The following is a 25998-nucleotide window of genomic DNA, read 5'->3' as shown; positions in this document are numbered from 1 at the left end:
TCGATCCTCCTACTAATATAAGCTAACACACCATATGCCTTCTTAACAGCCCTATTAACCTGGGTAGCAACTTTCAGGGATTTATGTACCTGGACACCAAGATCTCTCTGTTCATCTACACTACCTAGAATCTTCCCATTAGCCCAGTACTCTGCATTCCTGTTACTCCTTCCAAAGTGAATCACCTCACACTTTTTCGCATTAAACTCCATTTGCCATCTCTCAGCCCAGCTCTGCAGCCTATCTATGTCCCTCTGTACCCTACAACATCCTTCGGCACTATCCACAACTCCACCGACCTTCGTGTCATCCGCAAATTTACTAACCCACCCTTCTACACCCTCTTCCAGGTCATTTATAAAAATGACAAACAGCAGTGGCCCCAAAACAGATCCTTGCGGTACATCACTAGTAACTAAACTCCAGGATGAACATTTGCCATCAACCACCACCCTCTGTCTTCTTTCAGCTAGCCAATTTCTGATCCAAAGCTCTAAATCACCTTCAACCCCATACTTCTGTATTTTCTGCAATAGCCTACCATGGGGAACCTTATCAAATGCCTTACTGAAATCCATATACACCACATCCACTGCTTTACCCTCATCCACCTGTTTGGTCACCTTCTCGAAAAACTCAATAAGGTTTGTGAGGCACGACCTAACCTTCACAAAACCATGCTGACTATCGCTAATGAACTTATTCTTTTCAAGATGATTATAAATCCTGTCTCTAATAACCTTTTCCAACATTTTACCCACAACCGAAGTAAGGCTCACAGGTCTATAATTACCAGGGCTGGCTCTACTCCCCTCCTCCAGTCTTCCGGCACTATTCCTGTCGACAATGACGACATAAAGATCAAGGACAAAGGCTCTGCAATCTCCTCCCTGGCTTCCCAGAGAATCCTAGGATAAATCCCATCTGGCCCAGGGGACTTATCTATTTTCACACTTTCCAAAATTGATAACACCTCCTCCTTGTGAACCTCAATCCCATCTAGCCTAGTAGTCTGAATCTCAGTATTCTCCTCGACAACATTTTCTTTCTCTACTGTAAATACTGACGAAAAATATTCATTTAACGCTTCCCCTATCTCCTCTGATTCCACACACAACTTCCCACTACTATCCTTGATTGGCCCTAATCTAACTCCAGTCATTCTTTTATTCCTGATATACCTATAGAAAGCCTTAGGGTTTTCCTTGATCCTATCCGCCAATGACTTCTCGTGTCCTCTCCTTGCTCTTCTTAGCTCTCCCTTTAGATCCTTCCTGGCTAGCTTGTAACTCTCAAGCGCCCTAACTGAGCCTTCATGTCTCATCCTAACATAAGCCTTCTTCTTGCTCTTGACAAGCGCTTCAACTTCTTTAGTAAACCACGGCTCCCTCGCTCGACAACTTCCTCCCTGCCTGACAGGTACATACTTATCAAGGACACGCAGTAGCTGCTCCTTGAATAAGCTCCACATTTCGATTGTCCCCATCCCCTGCAGTTTCCTTCCCCATCCTACGCATCCTAAATCTTGCCTAATCGCATCATAATTTCCTTTCCCCCAGCTATAATTCTTGCCCTGCGGTATATACCTGTCCCTGCCCATCGCTAAGGTAAACCTAACCGAATTGTGATCACTATCACCAAAGTGCTCACCTACATCTAAATCTAACACCTGGCCGGGTTCATTACCCAGTACCAAATCCAATGTGGCATTGCCCCTGGTTGGCCTGTCTACATACTGTGTCAGAAAACCCTCCTGCACACACTGGACAAAAACTGACCCATCTAAAGTACTCGAACTATAGTATTTCCAGTCAATATTTGGAAAGTTAAAGTCCCCCATAACAACTACCCTGTTACTCTCGCCCCTGTCGAGAATCATCTTCGCTATCCTTTCCTCTACATCTCTGGAACTATTCGGAGGTCTATAGAAGACTCCCAACAGGGTGACCTCTCCTCTCCTGTTTCTAACCTCGGCCCATACTACCTCAGTAGACGAGTCCTCAAAAGTCCTTTCTGCCGCTGTAATACTCTCCTTGATTAACAATGCCACACCCCCCCCTCTTTTACCATCTTCTCTGTTCTTACTGAAACATCTAAATCCCGGAACCTGCAACATCCATTCCTGCCCCTGCTCTACCCATGTCTCCGAAATGGCCACTACATCGAGATCCCAGGTACCGACCCATGCTGCAAGCTCACCCACCTTATTCCGGATGCTCCTGGCGTTGAAGTAGACAATGTGTTAATATTCACAGGGGTCCCTACTACAGTTAGGACATCTTGATGTAACATATTTTTCAACCCATAGATAATATTCTCCAGTGCAGTATCTTTGCACACGCCTCAGATCTCGACAATCCTAATACCTTCTGAACTTTCCAGTGGGTAATTTTAACTTTTAGAGATGGTGTAAAAGAGACAATATTGGACCAGTTGCCCATTATACATCCCATCCAATTTTCTTTTCTACATTGCATGCAAACTGCTGGTTGATTTGACATTGCCCATTTTGCACCATCACCAAAAGTTAAAATAACCCATCTCCTTTTCACAAAAATCAAAAATAGTTTCCTCATATGGAATAAGTTTAATCTCATAAAGTCTACCACCTGATCCACACTGTATCATTCATATTGTATCTGAGTTTCATCTTAAAAGTAGTTTTTATCAAACTTTATGCATGGATTTCCCTTATGAATATTAAAACTGTAGTAGGGACCCCTGTGAATATTAACACATTTCCGGAGAATTGAGGCTTCAGCAATGTTAACTAGCCAAAATGGAACTTGGAACCATAGAGTAATACAGCATCGAAGGAGGCTATTTGGTCCATCAAGTCTGCACCAGTTCTTTCAAGGAGCAATCTAGTTATGCCCACTTTCCCACTCTTTCCCTGTACCCATGAAATTATTTTTCCTTCAAGTATTTATCCTTTTTATTTTATTCATTCATGGGATGTGGGTGTCGCTGGCTAGGCTAGCATTTATTTCCCATCCTTAATTGCCCTTGAGAAGGTGGTGGTGAGCTGCCTTCTTGAGCCGCTGCAGTCCATGTGAGGTAGGTACACCCACAGTGCTGTTGGGACGGGAGTTCCAGGATTTTGACTCAGCAACAGTGAAGGAACATAAGAAATAAGAAATAGGAGCAGGAGTAGGTAATTCAGCCCCTCAAGCCTGTGAACGGTGATATAGTTCCAAGTTAGGATGGTGTGTGACTTGGAGGAGAACATGGAGGTGGTGGTGTTCCCATGCATTTGCTGCCCTTGTCCTTCTAGTTGGTAGAGGTCACGGGTTTGAAAGCTGCTGTCTAAGGAGCATTGGTGTGTTGCTGCAGTGCATCTTGTAGATGGTACACACTGCTGCCACTATGCGTCGGTGGTGGCGGGAGTGAATGTTTGTGCATGGGGTGCCAATCAAGCAGGCTGCTTTGTCCTGGATGCTCTCAAGCTTCTTGAGTGTTGTTGGAGTTGCATGCATCCAGGCAAATGGAGAGTATTCCATCACATTCCTGACTTGTACCTTGTAGATGGTGAACAGGCTTTAGGGAGTCAGGAGATGAGTTACTCACCGCAGGATTCCTAGCCTCTGACCTGCTCTTGTAGCCACGGTATTTATATGGCTTCTCCAGTTCAGTTTCTGGTCAATGGTAGCCCCTAGGATGTTGATAGTGGGGGATTCAGCAATGGCAATGCCATTGAATGTCTAGAGGAGATGGTTAGATTCTCTTTTGTTGGAGATGGTCATTGCCTGGCACTTGTGTGGCGCGAATTATCCAATTCCCTTTCTAAGGTTTCCATTGGCTGGAATTTTACAGCTGCCAAACAAGTGGGCTGATGGCAGTAGGGGGGAGGGGGTGGAGGGGGCGTAAAATTGAGTCGGAGATTGGGGGGATGCCAGTCCCGAACCATCCTGTCCCCGCTGCCATTTTATGTTGGGCGGCGGTGGCGGGAAACGGCCTGCCCTCCCCAGGCCAATCAAGGCCTTTAAGTGGCCAATTAACTGGCACTTAAGGGCCTACTCCCACTGCCAGGGGTATTTTACCCTCATCGGCCAAACGGCAAAAGCCTCAAGTACCCCGCCTGGTAAAATGAAGTGGCTTTCTTGCAGGCTGGGGGCGGGGGCTCCTAATTGCCACCCTGTGTTCCATGGAGGGCCGCCCCGAGCCCCAACCACCCCCAACGCACAATACTCTCTCCCCCTCCCCCCCCCCAACCAACCTCCCTTGCCTTGCCGGGGTCCAGCCGATTGTTCCTGGCGAGGCCCTTAAGACTTACCTGTCTTCCAGGGCCGTTCTTCACCTTGCTTCTGATGGCTGGGTGTAGTCCCAGCAGTGGCCACCACTTCCAGTGGCTCTGCTGGGACCAAGAGCTGCCAGCCTCAAGGAGGTGGAAGTCCCGCCCAAGACCAATTAAGGGACTGGAGAGCATAAAATCCCGACCTGGCTCCCCAGGCCGGTGGAGGCAGCTCGTCCCCGACTTTTCAGCCAGTGGGCAAGGCCTCCCACCCAATGACAAAATCCAGCCATTGAATCTATACCTACCACCCTATCAGGCAGTGCATTCCATATCCTAGCCATTTCTTGCATAAAAAGAACTTTTTCTCATGCTGCTTCTGGATCTTCTGCCAATCACCTTATGTCTGTGATCTCTAGTTATTAACCCTTCAACTACTGGAAACAATTTCTCTTTATTTACTGTATCTAAACCCTTCATTATTTGAAACATCTCTATCGGATCTCCCCCTCGACTTCTCTGCTCTAAGGAGAACAACTCCAGCTTCTGCAGTCTATTCACATAACTTTTTTTTATTTATTCATTCACAGGATGTGAGCATTGATGACAAGGCCATCTTTTATTGCCCATCCTTAATTTCCATTGAGATGGTGGTGATGAGCCTTCTTCTTAAACTGCTGCAGCCTATCTGGTGTAGAAACACCCACAGTGCTGTTAGGTAAAGATTTCTGGGATTTTGACTCAGTTAGAATGAAGGAACACTTTATCTTTTCAAGTCAGGAAGGTGTGTGACTTGGAGGGGAACTTGCAGGTGGGTGGTTTTCCCATGCGTCTGCTGCCCTTGTCCGTCAAGGTGTAGAGGTTGCGGGTTTGGGAGCTGCTGTCAAAAAAGTCTTGGTGGTTACTGCAGTGCATCTTGTAGATGATACACACTGCTGCAACTATGTGCTGGTGGTGGAGGGAGTGAATGTTCAAGGTCGTGAATGGGGTACCAATCAGGTGGCTGCTTAGTCCTGGATGGTGTTGACCCTCTTGATTGTTGTTGGAGCCACACTCAAACAGGCAAGTGGAGAGCATTCCATCACACTCCTGACTTGTGTCTTGTTGGTGGTAGGAAAGCTTTGGCGAGTCAGGAGGTGAGTTATTCACCACAGAATATCCAGCATCTGACTTACACTTGTAAACACTGTATTTATGTGGCTGGACCAGTTAATGGTCAATGTTGGCCCTCAGAATGTTGATGGTGATTGGTGGGCATTGTGGGCGGGGAGGGTTCCACGATAGTAATGTCATTGAATATCAAAAGGAGGTCTTTAGGCTCTCCTTTGTTGGAGGTGGTCATTTCCTAAACTTGTGTGGCACGAATGTAACTTGCCACCTATCAGCCGAAGCCTGGATGCTGTCCAGATCTTGCTACATGTGGGCACAGACCGTTCATTATTAGCGGAATTGTGAATGGTGCTGAACACTGTGTAATCATTAGTGAACATCCCCACTTCTGACCTTATGATGGAGGGCAGGCCATTGATGAAGCAGCTGAAGATGGTTGGGCCTAGGGCACTGCCCTGAGGAACTCATCCAGCGATGTCCTAGGGATTAAATGATTGGCCTCCAACAACCACAACCCATCTTCCTTTGTGCTAGGTATGACTCTGACCATTGGGGACTCTTCCCCTGATACCCATTGACGTTAATTTTCCTAGGGCTCCTTGATGCCACACTTGGTCAAATGCTGCCTTGATGGCAAGGGCAGTCGCTCTCAGCTCTGGAATTCAGCCCTTTTCTCAATTTTTTGTTTGTATGGATCAAGGGTGTGGTGAGGTCTGGCAGTCCTGACAAAATGCAGACTAACTATTGGTGAACAGATTATTGGCGAGTAAGTACCACTCGATAGCAGTGTTGAAAATCCTTTCTATCATTTTGCAGATAATTGCTTTGGCCTCCTTGTCTCAAGAGACAATGGGTAAGCACCTGGAGGTGGTCAGTGGTTTGTGAAGCAGCGCCTGGAGTGGCTATAAAGGCCAATTCTAGAGTGACAGACTCTTCCACAGGTGCTGCAGATAAAATTGGTTGTCGGGGCTGTTACACAGTTGGCTCTCTCCTTGCGCTTCTGCCTTTTTTCCTGCCAACTGCTAAGTCTCTTCGACTCACCACGCTTTAGCCCCACCTTTATGGTTGCCCGCCAGCTCTGGCGATCGCTGGCAACTGACTCCCACGACTTGTGATCAATGTCACAGGACTTCATGTCGTGTTTGCAGACGTCTTTAAAGCGGAGCCATGGACGGCCGGTGGGTCTGGTACCAGTGACGAGCTCGCTGTATAGAGAAGGCTGATGGGGCGATAATTGGCTGGATTGGATTTGTCCTGCTTTTTGTGGACAGGGCATACCAGAGCAATTTTCCATTTTGTCGGTTAGTTGCCTGTGTTGTAGCTGTACAGGGACAGGATTGTTAGGGGTGTGGCTAGTTCTGGAGCACAGGTTTCAGCACTGCATTGTCAGGGCTCATAACTTTTCCTGTATCCAGTGTGCTGAGCTGTTCCTTGATATCATGTGAAGTGAATCAAATTGGCAGAAGACTGGCATCTGTGATGGTGGGGATTTCAGGAGAAGGTCAAGATTGATCAGCCACTGGGCACTTCTGGCTGAATGTAGTTCAAACCCTCAGCTTTGTCCTTTGTCCTAACTTGCTTGGTTCCACCATTATTGAGAATGGGATATTTATAGAACAACCTCTTCCCATTAGTTGTCTAATTGTCCACCACCATTCATGCCTGGATGTGGCAGGACTGCAGAGCTGTGATCTGATCCATTGGTTATGGATTCACTTAGCTCTATCTATATCATTCTGCTTCTGCATGAGTCCTGTGTTGTAGCTTCACTAGGTTGGCATCTCATTTTTAGGTAAGCCTGATGCTGCTCCTTGCATGCTTTTCTATACTAATGGTAATGGTAGAGTGAGGGATATCCCATAATAAACTGTAATCCCGCATCCCTGGAACCATTCTAGTAAATCGATTCTATAACCTCTCCAATGCCTTTGCATCCTTTTTAAATTGTCGTGACTAGAATTGGAGACAATACTCCAGTTGCAGATAAATTAGTGTTTTATGTAGGTTTAGCACTGTACATAGGTAAACTGATGACTCCCAGCTCTATCCCACCACCATCTTGACCCCTCCACTTTCTCAAAATTGTTAGACTGCTTGTCCAACACCCAGCACAGGATGAGCAGAACTTTTCTCTGACTAAATATTAGGAAGACCAAATCATTGTCTTTGGTCCCCTCAACAAACTCTGTTCCATAGCCACTAACTCCATTCTTCTCCCTGGCAACTGCCTGAGGTGGAACCAGACTGTGTTTGCAAAACTGGTGGTATATTTGGCCCCAGGATGAGCTTCCAACCATATATCCACGCCATCACTAAGACCACTTATTCCCACCTCTGTGATGTCGCCTGACTCTGCTGCCCCTGCATCTGCTCATCTGCTGCTGAAACGCTCATCTGTGCCTCAGTTACCTCTAGATTTGTCTGTTCCAACACTCCAGGCTGGCCTCCCATCCAAAACTTTGCTGCCCGTATCCTAACTTATACCAAGTCCTGTTCACCCATCATCCCTGTGCCCACTAACCTACATTAGTTCCCAGTTAAGCATCATCTTGATTTTAAAATTCTCATATTTCTTTTCAAATTCTTCCATGACCTTACCCCTCCCCACCTCTGTAATGTCCTCAAGCCCTACAACCCTTTGAGACATCTGCACTCCTCCAATTTTGGTCTTTGGAGCATCCTCAATTTTAATTACTCCACCATTGCAGGCCGTGCCTTTAGCCGCTCTGGAATTCCCTCCTTAAACCTCTCTGCCTCTCTTCCTTTCTTTCCACCTTCATGACACTCCTTAAAACCTAAATCTTTGACCGACCTGCCCTAATATCTCCTTACGTGTTTCAGTATCAGATTTTAATTGGTAACCCTCCTGTGAAGCACCTTGAGTTATTTTACTATATTAAAGGTGCAACATAAATTTATTGGGTGTTGTTGCTGTTGGTTGTTGTGCTGGTAGTAGTAGTAGCTGTAGTAGTAAAAGTTCTTCCTGGCTTTTGTAATCTGTGCCTCTAGCTACATAGCCCAGGATCTCATAAAGGTTTGTTAACCTGTCCTGCCACATTTAAAGATTTGTGTGCATACATCCCCAGATCTCTCTCTTCTTGCACCCCCTTTAAAATTGCATCATTTAGCATGTATTGCTTCTCTTCATTCTTCTTACCAAAATTTATCATCTCGCACTTACTGTTTTGAATTCCATCTGCCATGTGCCACCCATTCCACCAGCCTGTCTACCTCCTCTTGAGGTGTATTACTATCTTCATCACTGCTTAATGCACTTTCAGGTTTTGTGTCATCTACAAACTTCAAAATGTTTCCCTGTACCCCCGAGTAATTAATGTTTATCAAAAACAGCAGTGGTCCTGGTACTCAACCCTGGGGAATTCCACTGTATACCTCTCTTCAGTCTGAACAAAGTGTTAACAGTACAAAAAAATGTTATTTAGAGATACAGCACTGAAACAGGCCCTTCAGCCCACCGAGTCTGTGCCAGCCATCTACCACCCATTTATACCAGTACTACATTAATCCAATATTCCTACCACATCCCCACAATTCCCCTACCAATACTAGGGGCAATTTATAGTGGCCAATTTACCTATCAACCTGCAAGTCTTTGGCTGTGGGGGGAAACAAGAGCACCCAGCGAAAACCCACACGGTCACAGGGAGAACTTGCAAACTCCGCACAGGCAGTACCCAGAATCGAACCCGGGTCGCTGGAGCTGTGAGGCTGTGGTGCTAACCACTGCACCACCCTATTTTAATATATGGCAACATAATGAATATACTAGTAAGCAAACAAACACAGAAAAATACAGAAATCAGTCGATGACTGTCAGAAATCTAATAATCTTGCAGATTCCTAGGAATCCCTGTAGTCACCTAAAGTCCAAGTTCCCCAATTGAAAACCTATGTTTTAATCCTCAGAGCAGTGGATATGGAGATGCAGTAATCTGGTCCATGCAATTTCCTTTCTATATTGTATTCTCTGTCATGATGGCTTGTATAATGTAATTTGCATAACCCTCTTTTTAGGTTTAATTGCTGTATTTGTTACTGTCTGTATATACACTATCACTTCACTATGTCAGTACAGCAGTTTTGTAGACATTGTTACGACCAGGTGAGAAAGCTGTCCAGGGTTCCCTCTTAGCCTTCACCTGGTCTTACCATAACAGGTTTTAATTTTTAGAACACCATGTTTTTAGCTCCCCCTTGGTGAATCCTTGTACACCGCTTGCCAATTATAAGGAAAATAAACCAGCACAGAATTTTTTAGGTTTAAAGAGAAAGGTTGAAATTTATTAAACATAAACTCTAAATTGGTTAACACCTATGGATACACAATGTACCCATGCTAGCATGCATATGCAATACACACTTGCAGATAGAGACAGAAAAGAGCAGAAGAAAAATAAAGTGGAAAAGTTTGAGACAATCTCTGAAGAGGGTTTTTGTTGCAGATCTTTGAGCTCACTATAGAGTCCTTGATTGTAGGTAGATCTTGCTTTTCGTTGGGGCCCAGTTTTCTTCTTAAACCTTGTTCACTGTTGGAGACTTTTCTCTCTTGGGGTTTATGTGTCTTCAGTGGATTTGGAGTTCAGTGAGAAAACTATGGGAGCAGAGAGGAAAGGCTGTGGTGAGCCAGCCAGGAGAGGTCTTTTCAGTCCAGGAGCAAACAGACACTCTCAGTTCAAACTGTTTGTACAATTCAGAAAAAAAAAACAGGTTGCCAAGCAGGTTAGTCATGTGACTAACTGGTCTGACCATGTCTGTTTGTGGATTCTCTGGTCTTAGCCAACCCTGGAATGTCTCTTCTTACATACAATACCTGGTGCTCAAAGTCCATTATGGGCTAAATTGGAGCAGGGACTAGCCCCTTTATCCTTCCAAGCACTGGTTGTTGGTATGCAAAAATATTTTTTTCCATCCAAGGGTCAGCTGATTTTTGTAACAAGTCCTTTCTTCACTTCAGCAACAGTTGTAATTTAAAGTCCATATGGCAAAATTAATATGCCTCATTCTTGGCAGGTGGGGGTCTAGCATGACAACATCTTTACTTGTTCATTCTATCTATGTCATTATACCTATTTACATTAATATCAATGCCATACTTTTGTACTCCTTTTTATTTTAAGCCAACTTTTTCTGGACCTCCTGCCAGGTCCTCTGAGTAGCGTAGGCAGAACTCATTCTTTCAGAAACATACTGTCCTACTCGGCACTTCCCATGTGTTTCTGAGTTGTCCTCCACCCACCAAAAGTGCAATTGCATCAGAAGTTACCAGCACTTGCAGCGCCCGCCCATTAAATTAAGATCTTCTCACCTGTCGTTAGGTCATTCTCACAAAACTGGATTAATGAACTTTTCAACATTGTTACAGGCTCATTAGCTGCTTGAGTAGGATTAAAGGATACATGTTGCAGATATGCACTGATTAGCAGCTATTTTTCACTGCCACTAAGAAAGAACGAGTATTTATGTAGCACCTTTCATGATCTCTATACCTCCCAGAGCAATTCATAGCCAATTAAGTACTTTTGAAGTCTAGTTGTAATGTAGACAAATGCAGTCGCCAATTTGTACACAGCCACGTTTCGCAAACAGCAATGAAATCGAATGCATTAGTGATGTTGGCTGAGGAATAACTGTTGGCCAGGGCACCTCCACTGTATTGTACTGTCTCAGGGTTCTGGAGTAGTGCTTATGCCCAAAATCTTCTGACTCAGACGCAATACCGCAGAGCCGAGGCGGACGGACACTACATTACATTGCCAGAAATTGCACCTGTTAATGCTGTCTATTGCTGCAATCTCATTAGTGTTTCTCAATTATGCTATCCATTCACATATGTTATTCCTTTTTTGTCGAAAGGGGGAAGTTTCCCTATAGGGACCAAAAGAGTCTTAAAAGTGTGATCCATATTAAGAAGAGGTTGTTGACATAAATTATGGAGGGATCGGTGATGATCCTGGAGACAGAATGCAGACACTATTTTCGGGAATGCAGACTCGGTTATAGCTTTGAAAAGAGGCTAACAGAAGGGAATGTAGAATGATCCTAGAAAAACTCAACTGGTAAGTAAGACTATTGCTTCAAAATGACGCCGTAGTTACTGTCCGTCCAAAGGGGCGCTTGTGGGTTGCACAATTGATTTGAATCATTGTATTAGTGGAAATCTGATACCCGAACGAGTACTTAGTCCAATTATACTTGTAATAAATCAGAACCTTGGTTATACATAATACTCTTTCAAATGGAACAATTTAGCACACACCCATTAAATGAATCATCATCAGGCGTGCAGACTCTTCTGTGTGCGGTGATCTGCTATAACGGGGACAAAAACTGCGAAACGAACGCATCCTGGAAGCAACCCGACAGCAAACAATTTGTAGCCACTCCAAAGCGTTTCCTAAATCCTTGTGATTTCAGTAGCCATTAACATCCTATTCATCTTCAATGTCATGATACAAAAATATGAAATTATACATGTTTACATTTGAAATGTCGATTGCGGATTCCGCATTGGATAGCGTGTTAACCGAACGTTATTTTGGGTACCATAATTTTCTCAGAAGCAGCCATAGGATGGTAGATTGAATGTCTTTAGATAGTCACAGTATCCAAGTAAAAACCAATAGGCCAAATAAAGAATTTCCGCACTTTAACAACTGACGCCTTGATCATTGAATTAGTTATACTATGTAATAAAGTAAACAGATTAAATGTTGCGCTGAAAACATCATCACTCACTCGAAACTTCTAATGATTCACTATGCGTTGAATACCCTAAATCTGCATATAGTATTCTGAATCCTTCAGTGAGTTGAAATATTTTATTTGATCCTGACACAGACAATTGCTCAGAAATGAAAACTTCATTCAGTTGTTTCAAATGAGAATAAAACTAAGCGTCGATTACGGGGCATTTTATTCCAGAACAAGCTGATCATGGCATACTGGTTATTTATAGCTAGAAAAGAATGAACTAATTTATCAGCATCATACGGAGGAAACCCCTTTCAACCCTCCACATTTCCTGTAGTCCTGAGTCTCAGACGCTCGGAATTCAGTCCAGAAATGGATCACTCAATAATCTACACCGTATATATATGTTTACAATCAGTTAAGTGTTTTAACGTTGGAGGACAGGCCATATTGTGGATTCTAATTATGTAGAAAATAAACTAATACAATGTTGTTCTAACTTTAAATGAATTTGTAAGACTACACAAGAAAACCGAGACACAACACGCAACACTGGCAAATCCGTGCGACACGTTTCTCTAAATTGTAGAGCTGACACCATGTGGTAATAATAAGCTAACTCTTGGGGAAAAGGAAGTATGAGAAAGAGTCTGCAGAACATGTCAAAAATTAGATCAAATCGACTTTCAAAGGTCAAGCTTCGACAGATCTCTGCGTGAAACTCGAGTTTAAATACAGTTCTGACCTCTTGAGTGTCTACATACAGAATCAGTTACTAAATACTGTTACTTCAAATAACTAATTTGTTAAATAATGCATCAATTAGGTCTATATGCATATTACGAACCGACATTTAAAGAATGCCATCTTGAGGAAATTTGAATATATTCAAATTATTGCTGAACGCATATATTTGACCCCGCAGAACATTACTTTATATCCTTGGGAGATGATTGCATTAACAGACTTCTGTCTTCGAGAAGAGAAATGACTCCTGTTCATTCCTTAGAGTGTAATTCGAACATATTGAAAGTTATTAATGTGAGAAAAGAAAGTTCTCTTGTGAATATTGCTTAGTTTGGTCACTGGCAGCAGGGTATCTCATCACCAAGCGCATTGTTGAGAAAAGAATTGCACGCCCCCTTAGGGTTTAGTTCTGGTACTACATAATATCTTGGCCTATCCAAGAAGAATTGCTGAATAATGCATATTATTGTGTCTTAAACATGTTCACTTCATATGGTTATAACATAAGATTACATACTGCTGTAAACTTTTATTTACACATTATTCTATTAGAATTTTCTTTCTTTTCTTTTGGGCCTCCTTATCTCGAGAGACAATGGATACGCGCCTGGAGGTGGTCAGTGGTTTGTGAAGCAGCGCCTGGAGTGGCTATAAAGGCCAATTCTGGAGTAACAGGCTCTTCCACAGGTGCTGCAGAGAAATTTGTTTGTTGGGGCTGTTGCACAGTTGGCTCTCCCCTTGCGCCTCTGTCTTTTTTCCTGCCAACTATTAAGTCTCTTCGACTCGCCACAATTTAGCCCTGTCTTTATGGCTGCCCGCCAGCTCTGGCGAATGCTGGCAACTGACTCCCACGACTTGTGATCAATGTCACACGATTTCATGTCGCGTTTGCAGACGTCTTTATAACGGAGACATGGACGGCCGGTGGGTCTGATACCAGTGGCGAGCTCGCTGTACAATGTGTCTTTGGGGATCCTGCCATCTTCCATGCGGCTCACATGGCCAAGCCATCTCAAGCGCCGCTGACTCAGTAGTGTGTATAAGCTGGGGATGTTGGCCGCTTCAAGGACTTCTGTGTTGGAGATATAGTCCTGCCACCTGATGCCAAGTATTCTCCGAAGGCAGCGAAGATGGAATGAATTGAGACGTCGCTCTTGGCTGGCATACGTTGTCCAGGCCTCGCTGCCGTAGAGCAAGGTGCTGAGGACACAGGCCTGATACACTCGGACTTTTGTGTTCCGTGTCAGTGCGCCATTTTCCCACACTCTCTTGGCCAGTCTGAACATAGCAGTGGAAGCCTTACCCATGCGCTTGTTGATTTCTGCATCTAGAGACAGGTTACTGGTGATAGTTGAGCCTAGGTAGGTGAACTCTTGAACCACTTCCAGAGCGTGGTCGCCAATATTGATGGATGGAGCATTTCTGACATCCTGCCCCATGATGTTCGTTTTCTTGAGGCTGATGGTTAGGCCAAATTCATTGCAGGCAGACGCAAACCTGTCGATGAGACTCTGCAGGCATTCTTCAGTGTGAGATGTTAAAGCAGCATCGTCAGCAAAGAGGAGTTCTCTGATGAGGACTTTCCGTACTTTGGACTTCGCTCTTAGACGGGCAAGGTTGAACAACCTGCCCCCTGATCTTGTGTGGAGGAAAATTCCTTCTTCAGAGGATTTGAACGCATGTGAAAGCAGCAGGGAGAAGAAAATCCCAAAAAGTGTGGGTGCGAGAACACAGCCCTGTTTCACACCACTCAGGATAGGAGAATACGTGTCAAATATTTAAGCGCAAATTGTTGTCCCATAATTAAAGAAAAAGGCCTGGTCAACATTCTGCTTTGGTGATAGACGTGTCATTAATTTAATCCGCAAGTATGTTTTAATAAGCGAAATACTTGTTTCTATTATACACATTAGTTAAAACGAATTCCCCATATCACACTGCTATGAAGGTATTGCTAATGAACGACGTATTCGTTTTATCTTTCGTTAAGATTGATTATATAATAAATTGTGTTCTTTCTGAAGTTACTTTTTAGCACGATAGAGCGATAAACGCTATTTAAGATTAATCAGATACAATCGCAAACTGCATAAAATTGTTTAGCAGCCCCGCCACGAAATTTATATTATTTTAATTGTGGACAAATTGAAGAAAAGCCGCCAATTAAACTAAAAATGCTGCACAATTTTTATATCTTATTCGCATTAATTTATGTCGACAACCACTTGAAAATGTTTATAGGGGGTTTCAGAACTGTTTGCAAAGCTCTCAAAATGCAATGAGAGCAGAGTTGCCGCAGTAGGATTTGTTCTATCAAGAGTGGCGGCAATATTTCACCTTTTGCAGCGAAAACGTTAAATATTCGCATCAATAAGATAAATCCTTCACTGGTCTTTACTTCAAAGCATATTTTAATTTTACTTTGTTTCTACATTGGCCCAAATAAACATTTGTGGAATATTTAATTACAACAGCGTTAACAGAATGATTTGATTAATTGGTAATTAAAGCGAGATGGCATTTTGCTTTTGGCAGAATAATTGAATTGTTCAAATGACTATTAAAGTAAGTTGAACCGTAAATATGTAGATAGATTCTGTCCGAACATGTCTGCTTTCAAAATGGAAAGCAACCCGAAAGCAAAATTATGACCACAATGCTGCAATAATGTGGACTCTACGCACTCACAAATAATCTAACAGTGCAAGCAATGTGACTGGATCATTACCTCACACTGCTAGAATTGTTGTTACATATTATGTGTTCTTTATAACTTCTGTCAAATAACCATATTAAATTATTTGAATGGATTGGATTAACGCAGACCAGATCAATTGCGCTAGGTGGCGCTTCCGGTCTTCAATCTGTTCAAGTGGGTGCGATAAACCGCCTGAACTTGCCTCATGTAATTCGAAACATACACTTTTGTTGGTATCCGTCCTGGAAGACAGTCGAATACAGAATTGTTGTAGAAAACAATGCGGCATTCGATAAATTTTACTTTAGTTATTATTAATAGACACCAAACCACTAAAACTATATCATTGACAGAATAGTTTGACGCCGCACCTTTGTCAAGTAAAACGAGAGATGAACACAGTCTAAACAAATCGTACTAGGCGATCATCGTCAAATACTTCTGAAGAATTGCAATTACTACATACGGAACTGGCACAGCAATACAATTGCTTTACTTACAAATTTAGAAACATTTCGGAGGTCCTCCGTAAGATTTCTATTGTGTTCACATAAATCTGCCTTGTCTTTTACTGAATGAAATGCATTGTCACAATTTGCCTCAGGGTAGCGGATACGGTGAAGAATGCCATTTTTCTAAACATGCGGTTGGAATTCCGCCTGCCTGACTAAATACACAGGAAAGGCATGTTTTGATAAAAGGTCTGTTATTAAGCATCAAAGTTTTAAGCGATTGAAGAAAATACTTCCCGATTGTAAATTATCGTAGACAACAAATTGGATCTGATGTCGTGTCTTTTTGATGTCCCAATACCGCCAAGTCGGTTATTTTGCTTGACTAGCGCACTCACCTTTGAAGTAAAATTCCCTTCCCGTGACTTGCTACAAATAGGCCTCGAACACTTCTGTATTGTTTGTTATAGAAAGAGAAAGTGAGAATATTGGCCTGCAGCTATTATCGAAATTTTCTTCATGTCCCAATAACTGGGATGATTAATTCCCTGAGCTGCCGCTGGGCAGCAGCAGAATTACATCATGAAAAAGTCTGCTCCGACACAAGCTTTTTGATTGCTCACCGGTGGACTTTTTGTTTGCTTCGAAAAAGTAATACATTTAGCATTTTACAAAAGTTTGAAGGTTTTCTGGCAGTCATTGGAAGAATTTGTACGAAAAATCATCATTTATGAAAAATTATAGCGGTTTAAAACATTATGAGTTGTGAATATTATCATTATTCTTCGCTTCCGTTCATTTGTTTTTAATTTCGCTTGCTTTATCTTTTATACTCTAGTAATTTTGGTTAAGCGCTTTAATAGCGAAACCATTTCGAAACATTCTAAAGTGTGCGATTAGTGGATAAAATTAAAACTCAACGCGAAATGCATGTCACTTAGTCATTGTAGAGAGGTTCGATTTCATGTTTAAGAATAAATCTTATCAAAACCGAACTATGTACAAACAATTGATAGCATTTATCCATCTGATTTAGGAGGACCAGCAAACATTTGGCGTGTGTTCAGTAAATTCTCAGATCAAAATGCATCATCGAAACAAAGCGTTTGTGCTAATCGGGACATTTTGACCGACATGCATTCCAGAGTTTCATTGCTGGGTTACACAAATGCAAGTGCATCGTGTAATTTAGCGATTTTTTTTTTTGGTGGGGGGAGGTAGTGAAATAATGCATTTTTTTGTGCAGTTCACTGCATGTTTATTTTCCATTCACGTTTTTGCATATTAACACCACGAAGGGGCGGATATCCGAACTTGAAATAGACAATGCGAGATCACCATCTACTACTATTAACCACAATATTGCTTTATAGCCTTTGAAATGTTCCGTCTTAAACGTCACACCTTTCTATTTTCTTGCCTTTAAGTGTATTATTCTCTGAAAATGTGGTGCGTGTAGTAAGTGTATATAATGAATGCACAAAGTGAGGCTTTGCCGGGGTTGAAGGTTTGTCTGCTTCGTGCCTAGACATGCAGTTAAGCGTTAAATGATTCGTTAGCTGCAAATTTTATTCAGATGTGGAGCTAGAGTCCACAGCCAGCACAGTCACAACCCGTGGCACGTGACACTTGTATGTCCAGAGCGATGTGAGTGGACTTTCCGCTGAAAGACCTGCGAGCTCAGCTTAAGGCAGATGTTCAATTTACACGGAGGTTGTTTCCAGTCCTAATAAAGGCTTTGCCGCTCTCTGTGGGTTGAAACTTAAAGCGATAGGAATAAATCAGTCAACATAATAATGATTTTAAATATTACCGAACTTTAAAAAGAAAATCAGTTTAAATACTGCAAAGGTTTTTCTTTGCAGGCTGGAAAGTAAAAATGGCGACTTGATTGCTGTGATGCTAATATATTTTAAATGTGCACATTTAGCAGCACATCTTCAGTAATTGTAATATGACAATAATTTGCTGACGTTAACAAACTTTTATAGGTCTGCAAAAGACTATTGCTACTTTAATAAACCGTACAGTCCACGATGGCATTTAAATATATGAAGATTATTCAAAAGGTATTTCTATTTTCTCAAATGTGCTGTGCAATTAGATTGCATGGACGCGTTATTATACTTTCTTAAACTAATGGGGTCTCTAAGGTTCCTTTACAAATTGGTGCTAAATCATTTGATCACTGCTGAATTAGTACAATGAAAGGATCGGCAGGTAATGACTTGCTGCCCCACACATTTCCGATGTCTAGCGTTAGGGACATAGAATGTGTACAGCTTGACCTTACAGCTCCTAATTAGAATGGTGCATTTGTGGAAGAAATCTATTCGTATTCAATTCAAACAAAACCCCTGGTCACCGATTCGCTGTAGGAGCGATGAAATCCATTGTATGGGAACAACTCATTTACGTCCTTCAAGGAGTAGCCGAAAGTGATTTGATCACGACCTTTAGATATGTTGGACATAGAAGTTGTATATTCCAGTGTCATAACAGAGTGTTTAATAAGAAGGAAACACTGGTGAGAAACCAAATTAGAAAAATGATTTTAAAAAGTTTGCACTATTTTAGGATTACTGCTTTTTACAGTGATTTACTTTACGTGTCTTGCATAATCTATAGTTTTTATTACAAAGTATGTTCCACTTTATCATGCAGACAGATGAACACACTCACTTGGAACCTATAATTTACATTTTGTGTTTTTCGTATTTAAGAGTAAATCACCTGACAAATCTCGGAGGCTTTCTGTTATGATACAAAACTGGAGGTTTTCCTTCTGAAGCGCCACTGTTGTATAAATTTCCTCGGCTTTGTTTCTTCCTTAGCTCGAGGATGTATTTACAGGATTTGCAATGGGTGTGTGTATCATATTCAATAATAAAAGCTATACGCCACCAGTGCATTTATCATCCCATTACTGTAACAAATCAAAGCTCCAGTACATGAAAGGTAAAATGAATTACCGACGTTAAGCCGTCAATAAAGTCATTTCTGTAAATGGTGTCTCAAAAGGCTGGAGCATTATTCAACCAGCTTTATCAGCAGCTTCTAAATTACGTTTAGGATCTCTCAGCGTGTAATATCGCCCTGCTTACTTTGATTAAGCGTCTTGCCAGGGAATACTGACAGTGCTTTTGACCAGATTTTATTCACTCACATGTGATGAACGCCAAGCTGATCAGGCGGAATGAAGAGTAATTAAAACCTATAAATTATCTTTTGCAGCGCTTCTCAAGGCGTCTCTTGCAGTCGAGATAAGCCACCGATACTCCATTTACTGCATGAAAAGGACTGAATCCAACAATGGCTACGTGGCTAAATGGGATATTGATAGTGTCGTAATTAGAATTTAATTAAGTACCCAGGCTCGCTTTTGGGATAAAGATTTCAATTTTGCTAACTTAAATATAAATAAACCTTTGGTTCCAAAGGAAGCTTGGCGTTTTTTGTTAAAACAGCACCATATTTAATTGCTGTTTACTGTTCGCCTTTTTCGAAACAACAGTTTCGTTATTTCCGACTTCTTTAGGAATGGTGCACGATTTCAGCTGTTATTTTGAAAATTAACTTTTAAAAAAGGAAACTTTCAAACAGCAGAAATGAACATTTAACTGTTTCACGTTGTTTCAAATTGGTCTTTTTGCTTAGAAAGACGGGCTTTCTGGAATATTTCTTAAAACTTCATGGGTTTTGCAAGTAACACACATAGATGTATTCAAACGAAGGAAAGGTACTTGAAGCACGATATGCTTTCATTAGCATTGTTTTACTGTTACTTGGTGACAATGTACAAACGATTGAGTGCGCTTTTGAAAAAAATTGCCATGTGCCACCACATTTTTACTTATTGAAAATATAACTTGCATCAAGGAATACATTTGTAGCTCGTACTTTCATTGATAACTAGTGTTTATTAGAATTGGTTTTAGGGGCGATCATTTACAGACTGTCATCAGTCTAAATTTCATTTTTTAAAACGTGCATACCGTTAATCGCAGATAATTTCTTGTATGATCAATGACGAAAACTGAAATTTTCATTTGCATTATTCTTTCCCAACTTACTTATACACATTTTAAAATTGTTGATATTACTCAGTCGCTGACGTTACATTCCTTGTTGTAATCACACTGGGCACAACTATTGGATCATTGTTTAGGTATAGGCATTTCGTCGATCCAAAACAAACACAGTAATGTATTTATTCTTTGTGAAGGATCATTGTCTATCGGAGAGTCTTGCTTACTTGTGAAAAACCGGTTTAAATGAACCGTAGCCTATACGTAAAGACAGTGTCATTTTATATATATTTATTAGAAAATGGATAAAGTACCCACAGCCAATATTTATATTCTTGTGTGAAAATCGCCAGAACGTTATCATATAATTTACTGCAACTTCGAAAATATTAATCAATTCTAGAATTCTTCCTCGGCCACCATAAATTGGTAAAGCTAATATAACTTTTTTATAGCTAAGGTTTACATCGTTTTATAGCATAGCTATCTTGTGCGTGTTTATTAATTTCGTCTCGGTATCTATAACAGAGGCGTCATACATTATGTCACTAAGTGAAACACACATTATCTTAAATTTATTATTTATCATGATTCAGTGACACAGTTTTGAAGGGGCACGTCACATTTTGGGTTCATAGCTCATCTTTATCCAAAACTTAACGGAACCCTATTTGTCTTCAGCTGCTAATACAGCAAGCAGTGCGCATTAATAACCCATTAGAAGCTGGTACCTTTACTAATAAGATAGATGGAAAAAGAGGGGCGAATATATGAAAACAAGGTGCAAAATTTCATCAGCAACAAAAAAAAATCAATTATTTATGCCTTGAGTTACACAATTATATACATAGAATTATATACATATATAGCATAATTGCAAAATACAACTGTCACTGCATCACAAATGTAGGTGCGTTTGAATCTTATTAAACCAAGCACTCATGTATACAACTGGCAGTACTTTCGCGATGAAGCTCACAGCAATTTTGTACTCACTGTTCTTTTTAACAATAAAGAATTCTGCTTCTGTTGTATTAATGTATTAACTATATTCCAGTTATTGAAACCTACGAAACCATCTAGTTTTTTAATGTTTCATAATTAACTTTGTTTTAAAATGTAATATACAAATATTCGGAATTTCGCACAAAGTTTGAGCTTTCGCTAATCTAAAATCTCTGTGTTCATTTTCGTAGTCTTTTCACATTTGCTTATTGAGAGACACTGGGAAGTGGATCTGCAGACCCAGCGGTGAATCCCTTATTACGTTTCACCTCGGTTTTATTTATTTGCAAAAGCGGCGGCTGCGATTGGCCAGCGTCTCCGCTGTCATTAGGAGTCCACCCCCGGGGCCTGACGCTGCGCTCGCTGATTGGTGGAGCGCACGTGCCTGCTATTCACGTGCTTCCGGTCGCTGAAAAAGTGACTGAGAGACGCTGCGATTTAGGAGTTTGCAAAGCTCGCACTGTCAGAGAATCAGCACGGACTACAAACACAGATCAATGCAGTGCCAGCTTTGCATGGCACAGTAAGTATGTAAAGCGAAGTAAAATCCCCGAAACACACCATGCCAAGTACATAGGGTCGTTCAAAAGTGAGCCCGAAAAGCCTGTCCAAAGTGATCGAAGAAAGGGGTTGCCTTCCCTCCTTTTGGATACGTCGCCTCACAAGTGGGGAGAAAAAGCAACTTGGCGAAACTGACAGTTCCCTCGAAATATGGAAGAGCAAAAGGATCAAAACAAACGTGTGGAGAGTCGAGAATCGAGCGAGGCGGAAAGCGTTTCTCTCTCTCCACCTTTTCATTCTCCCCAAATACAGCCCCATCCAGCGGCACAGCAGCCGCACAGAAACACCAACTTTTTTATTGATAATATCTTGAGGCCGGACTTTGGGTGCAAGAAGGATCGAGATCGGGCACAGACGTCCGGGAGAGAAAACGTCAATCCGCTTACAAGGCCGACGAACGCTTCGAGTCTGAGCCCGAATTCAGACTGTTCTGACAGCTCATCTCAATCGTCCAAGCAGTCTCAACCAAAGCAAAACGAAGGCAATGGAACTAATTCCGCAAAGTATGCAGAAAACACTGGCTCGGCGCTTATGCTTGTGGGCGCCAATGCAGAACCTATATCGAACAGTGATGGAACCAAATCAGCATCATCAGGGACTCTAATGTGGCCTGCCTGGGTTTATTGCACTAGATATTCAGACAGACCCTCTTCTGGTAAGAAATTTCATAGTTGTTATAACACGGGCAAGAAATAGTACACTTGAACAACAAAACTCCAACTAATTGCCTCCGTTTTTGTTGGAAACTGTAAAATTGTAAATCTATAAAAGACAAGTGGCTACTTTGTTTTTTTAAAAAAACTGAAGGCGATGCGTGTAGCTATTTTCAAACTCGCAACTGCTTCTGAGAGATATCCGTACCGCTTTTGGTTTATTTTTCTAACTGAATTCTGGCATCGAAAAGGCACGGATAGTCACGACCATAAAATGAATAGAGAAGATTGTGTCAAAAATTAAAGTTTTAGATGTTTCAGATCAATAGTAATGAAGTTATACGATTTAAACAGTTGGCAAACACAACGGTGAAACAGCGACACGAAGCAAGACTTGGAAGTTTTGGGCCTTGATGTTGATCAAAGCATTACAGGCCTCGAGGCCAGGGATTGAAGGTATACAAGACTGTGTCCAGCTACAGTTTAAGTGCGTTCTTAATTTAAAAAGCTAAAGGGTCGAGATCTAGAAAATGGTGATCATTTTTTACATAGCACGAACTCCTATTACTTGAGACTTCGGGTGCATAACCGTCCGAGCAGATAGTTTGGTCTTACAGATAGAATTAATTCAGTTCAGTATCTTGATAGTGACCGATCAAAATACATTATAATTTAATAGATCTGAAATAATAAACTTGACCATATTCAGTAATCCCGGCTAGAAATATTTACCTATGTATTTCTAGCATATATTGTTAGCAAACAGTGATGTCGGCCAATGCTTGTTTTGATGGTGCCAGGATCCATCCTGTTTCAGTAAAGATAAGTCAAACATGTAATCCGGCCTTCCCTCTTGTAATAATTCAAAATCATTGTTTAAGTTCATTAATTCTTATTCATTAATATATGCCTAATATTAGTCTATTTCTCGCAATGCAAAAAAAACCCGATTTTACTTGAAAACAGACTGACGAATTTCACATAGTCTGTGTAATACTAAGAGCAGCAAGATATCACTTCTGGATATAAATAGCACAAGGAGCCATAAATAACATTCCTATGAGGCACCAGAATCGGAAAGCATCGATTGAGGAAGTATTTGGTGTCGCCTTTCGTGCAGAAGTTTGCAAAAGGTCTGACGGGATGGTGTGTGTAGTGGTTTCTGTGCCACGGCCTGGCCGTCTTGGTTACGCTCGTGTGTTTTGTCGAGGACGTAAAGAAATTCCTTTCCCAACGATCCTACAAACGTCTCCTTCCAAGCCGTGTAGATCGAGCTATTCATGGCACCGAGTTCTTCAAACTAAGAAAAGCCAGCTTGATTGACTAGTTGATTGATTGATTGAGCTGTCAGCCCAAACATTTAGCAAAACGTCACTTTTTAACTTTTCAATCAAGTAGTAAAATGATTTTATTAACATTTCCAAGCACGGTTTAGACGCGTTTTTCAATAGATGCGAATTTTTTTTGAGTTCTGAAAAGTTTATTTCACAGCAGTGTTAGATAATGACGAGGGGCGTTTTGATCACCAGTTATCTAATCACAATATTCAGGATAGCGTTAGATTGTTGCTGTTCTTGTTAATGTGCTTATATATATGTCTGTGCTTGTTGCTTTATGTTCCCTCTGTCTTACACTTCGCTGATTAGTCTCATCATAAGGATATTAATACAGAAGTTGCTGTGACAGGACTATGCAAGATAAATTTGCTGTAAATCAGCGGTTTACCGGAAATCTGGGGTTTAGCTGGAATTTAAGGGAAACACACACTCACCAACCAATGTATTCCACTGTTTAGATATGTACGGTGCTATTTTCTGTACAACTAATGCACAGTAAGATTTTTTTCGCTGCATGTTGCTTTGTTGTATTTAATTCTTTGCTGAGCTTTGTAATCCACAATCTGAAGTCTAAATTTACATGATTACTTTATCATAAACTTTTACTACAATCATAAGCAGAAGCCAGTACACCGAATAAACATTCAAAACGTTCGCTGGAAATTGAAACACCATCAGCTTAGTAGTTGAGCTGCCTCACGCTCTAAGCTAAGCCTATAGCCATTCACAAATTGTATTTTGTTGCTTTTGAAAATGCGGTGCATTTTACCCATGTAGGTGTGGGGACATTAACGCAGGGTGCCCCAGTGGCAGAGTCCATATTTGAAAGCAGAAAACAAAAGCATTTTAAATTACTACTCAAGGATAATAAGGAATGCGGGGGAATCCTATCCCGGTTACGATTATTTGACCTTTCTATTCTCACTTCTGAGGAAGGGTAAACATTGCATGCAGGTCTCTTCGCTGTCCTTTTGAAGAAAAAAAATGCAATATTATCGTCCTATTTGCATTGCGTTTTACATCTGGTAACCACTGACCAGCTAATCAGACAGAAATGTGCAAAGCTTTATAATGGTAATGAACTTTTATATACTGAAAAACCTAACGGAATAAAAATGTACCGTACAAGTCCAGCAGGGTAAAGTAACACACGCTGCAATATGCTATTAGGTACAGGATTAAACATAAAATACAACGTTCTTTCCCTGCGGCAGCATTGTTCTGTTGTGGGAAATGTACTTTGCGCCATTTTGTTAATTTTAATACTATAAATATGGCCGCCTATTTAAAGACCGAATATGTATGTTATATATATTGAACATAATGGGCATCTGAAGGGTTTGTACGCTTTCCGTTTAAAGGAGGAATATGAAAGCGTGACCATTTGTGTTTTTTTTTCTGTCGCGGTTTCCACAGGTCCCCGCACTAGAAAACTGAAGAAGAAGAAGAGTGAGAAGGAGGACAAGCGGCCGCGGACAGCGTTCACAGCCGAACAACTGCAGAGACTCAAAGCCGAATTCCAGACCAATCGTTATATCACCGAACAGCGGCGGCAAACTTTAGCACAAGAACTCAGTCTGAACGAGTCCCAGATCAAAATCTGGTTCCAGAACAAGAGGGCCAAGATCAAGAAAGCCAGTGGTCTGAAGAACAGCTTGGCTCTCCATCTAATGGCCCAGGGACTTTACAATCATTCCACCACAACAGTGCAAGACGAGAAGGAGGACAGTGACTGAAGTTGTTCGGTTTTATTCTATTGAAATAAAGGACTGTGACAGGTGCTATTTAAATTCGATCTGCGTGTATCTATATGGACTGAATTATAATACAAGCATTTTAAAATTATATATAACCAAACACATTATGACGTTGTATATATTTAATTTCAGGTAAGGAGATGTCTAGCGATCCCTACTTGACCGAGATTTTATCATTTTCGTTTTCAATGTTGTCGCTAATTGTTTTAGTCGATGTCAGTCAGGTCTAGAGATTTTATGTGAACCCAGTCTTTTCTGAATTTGTTCAGAAATATAGAGAGACTACATAATGAATCGCCGCTACATGCCAAAGATTTTACTATGTTCAGAAATGATGTAGCTTCAAATAAAATGTAGACTGTGCTCGGTGCACATTCTGACTAATAGTTTGGTATCGTACCTGTTCTTTTCCTTCTGAACTATAGTTTTGATTTAAGGGACCCACACCAATATGCGTTAAGAAAAGTAAGCTAAAATATGGCAGTGATAATTAAATACATCGGCTAGAATTCTTCGCTTTCGTTTATGTCGCTAGCACAAATCGAGCAGCTTTTAGTAGGAGAGCACTAAAATGTAAAATGCACCACAATAAGCTTTTTTAAAAAGCTATCACCGACAGAATCATTAAATGAGGAAGTGGGACCTATATATTAAAGCCTGTGGGCACAATGCATCATTTTTATCTGAAAATTGTTATATCTCTTCCCT

General features: G+C 41.3%; 1 protein-coding gene across 1 annotated transcript; it reads left to right on the top strand.

The window, feature by feature from the left end:
• The first annotated feature begins 21693 nt into the window (after positions 1–21693).
• On the top strand, positions 21694–25347 carry en1a (engrailed homeobox 1a). The gene is made up of 2 exons (XM_068034491.1): positions 21694–22198; positions 24950–25347. Exons 1-2 carry the CDS (start codon positions 21694–21696, stop codon positions 25267–25269), a joined length of 825 nt encoding a protein of 274 aa, XP_067890592.1. The 3' UTR covers positions 25270–25347.
• Positions 25348–25998: the final 651 nt, after the last annotated feature.

Source organism: Heterodontus francisci, chromosome 7 (genome assembly GCF_036365525.1).
Source record: "Heterodontus francisci isolate sHetFra1 chromosome 7, sHetFra1.hap1, whole genome shotgun sequence".
NCBI classification, from domain to species: domain Eukaryota; kingdom Metazoa; phylum Chordata; class Chondrichthyes; order Heterodontiformes; family Heterodontidae; genus Heterodontus; species Heterodontus francisci.
Note: the sequence above shows the minus strand (reverse complement) of the source record. Positions and strands in the feature narration are given on the sequence as shown.

What these genes read in the sequence shown, in the direction of transcription:
- en1a (XM_068034491.1), top strand. Translation starts at nt 21,694, where the DNA reads ATGGAAGAGCAAAAGGATCAAAACAAACGTGTGGAGAGTCGAGAATCG. An exon ending in TTCAGACAGACCCTCTTCTG is followed by an intron (nt 22,199 to 24,949) that starts GTAAGAAATTTC and finishes CGGTTTCCACAG; the next exon opens with GTCCCCGCACTAGAAAACTG.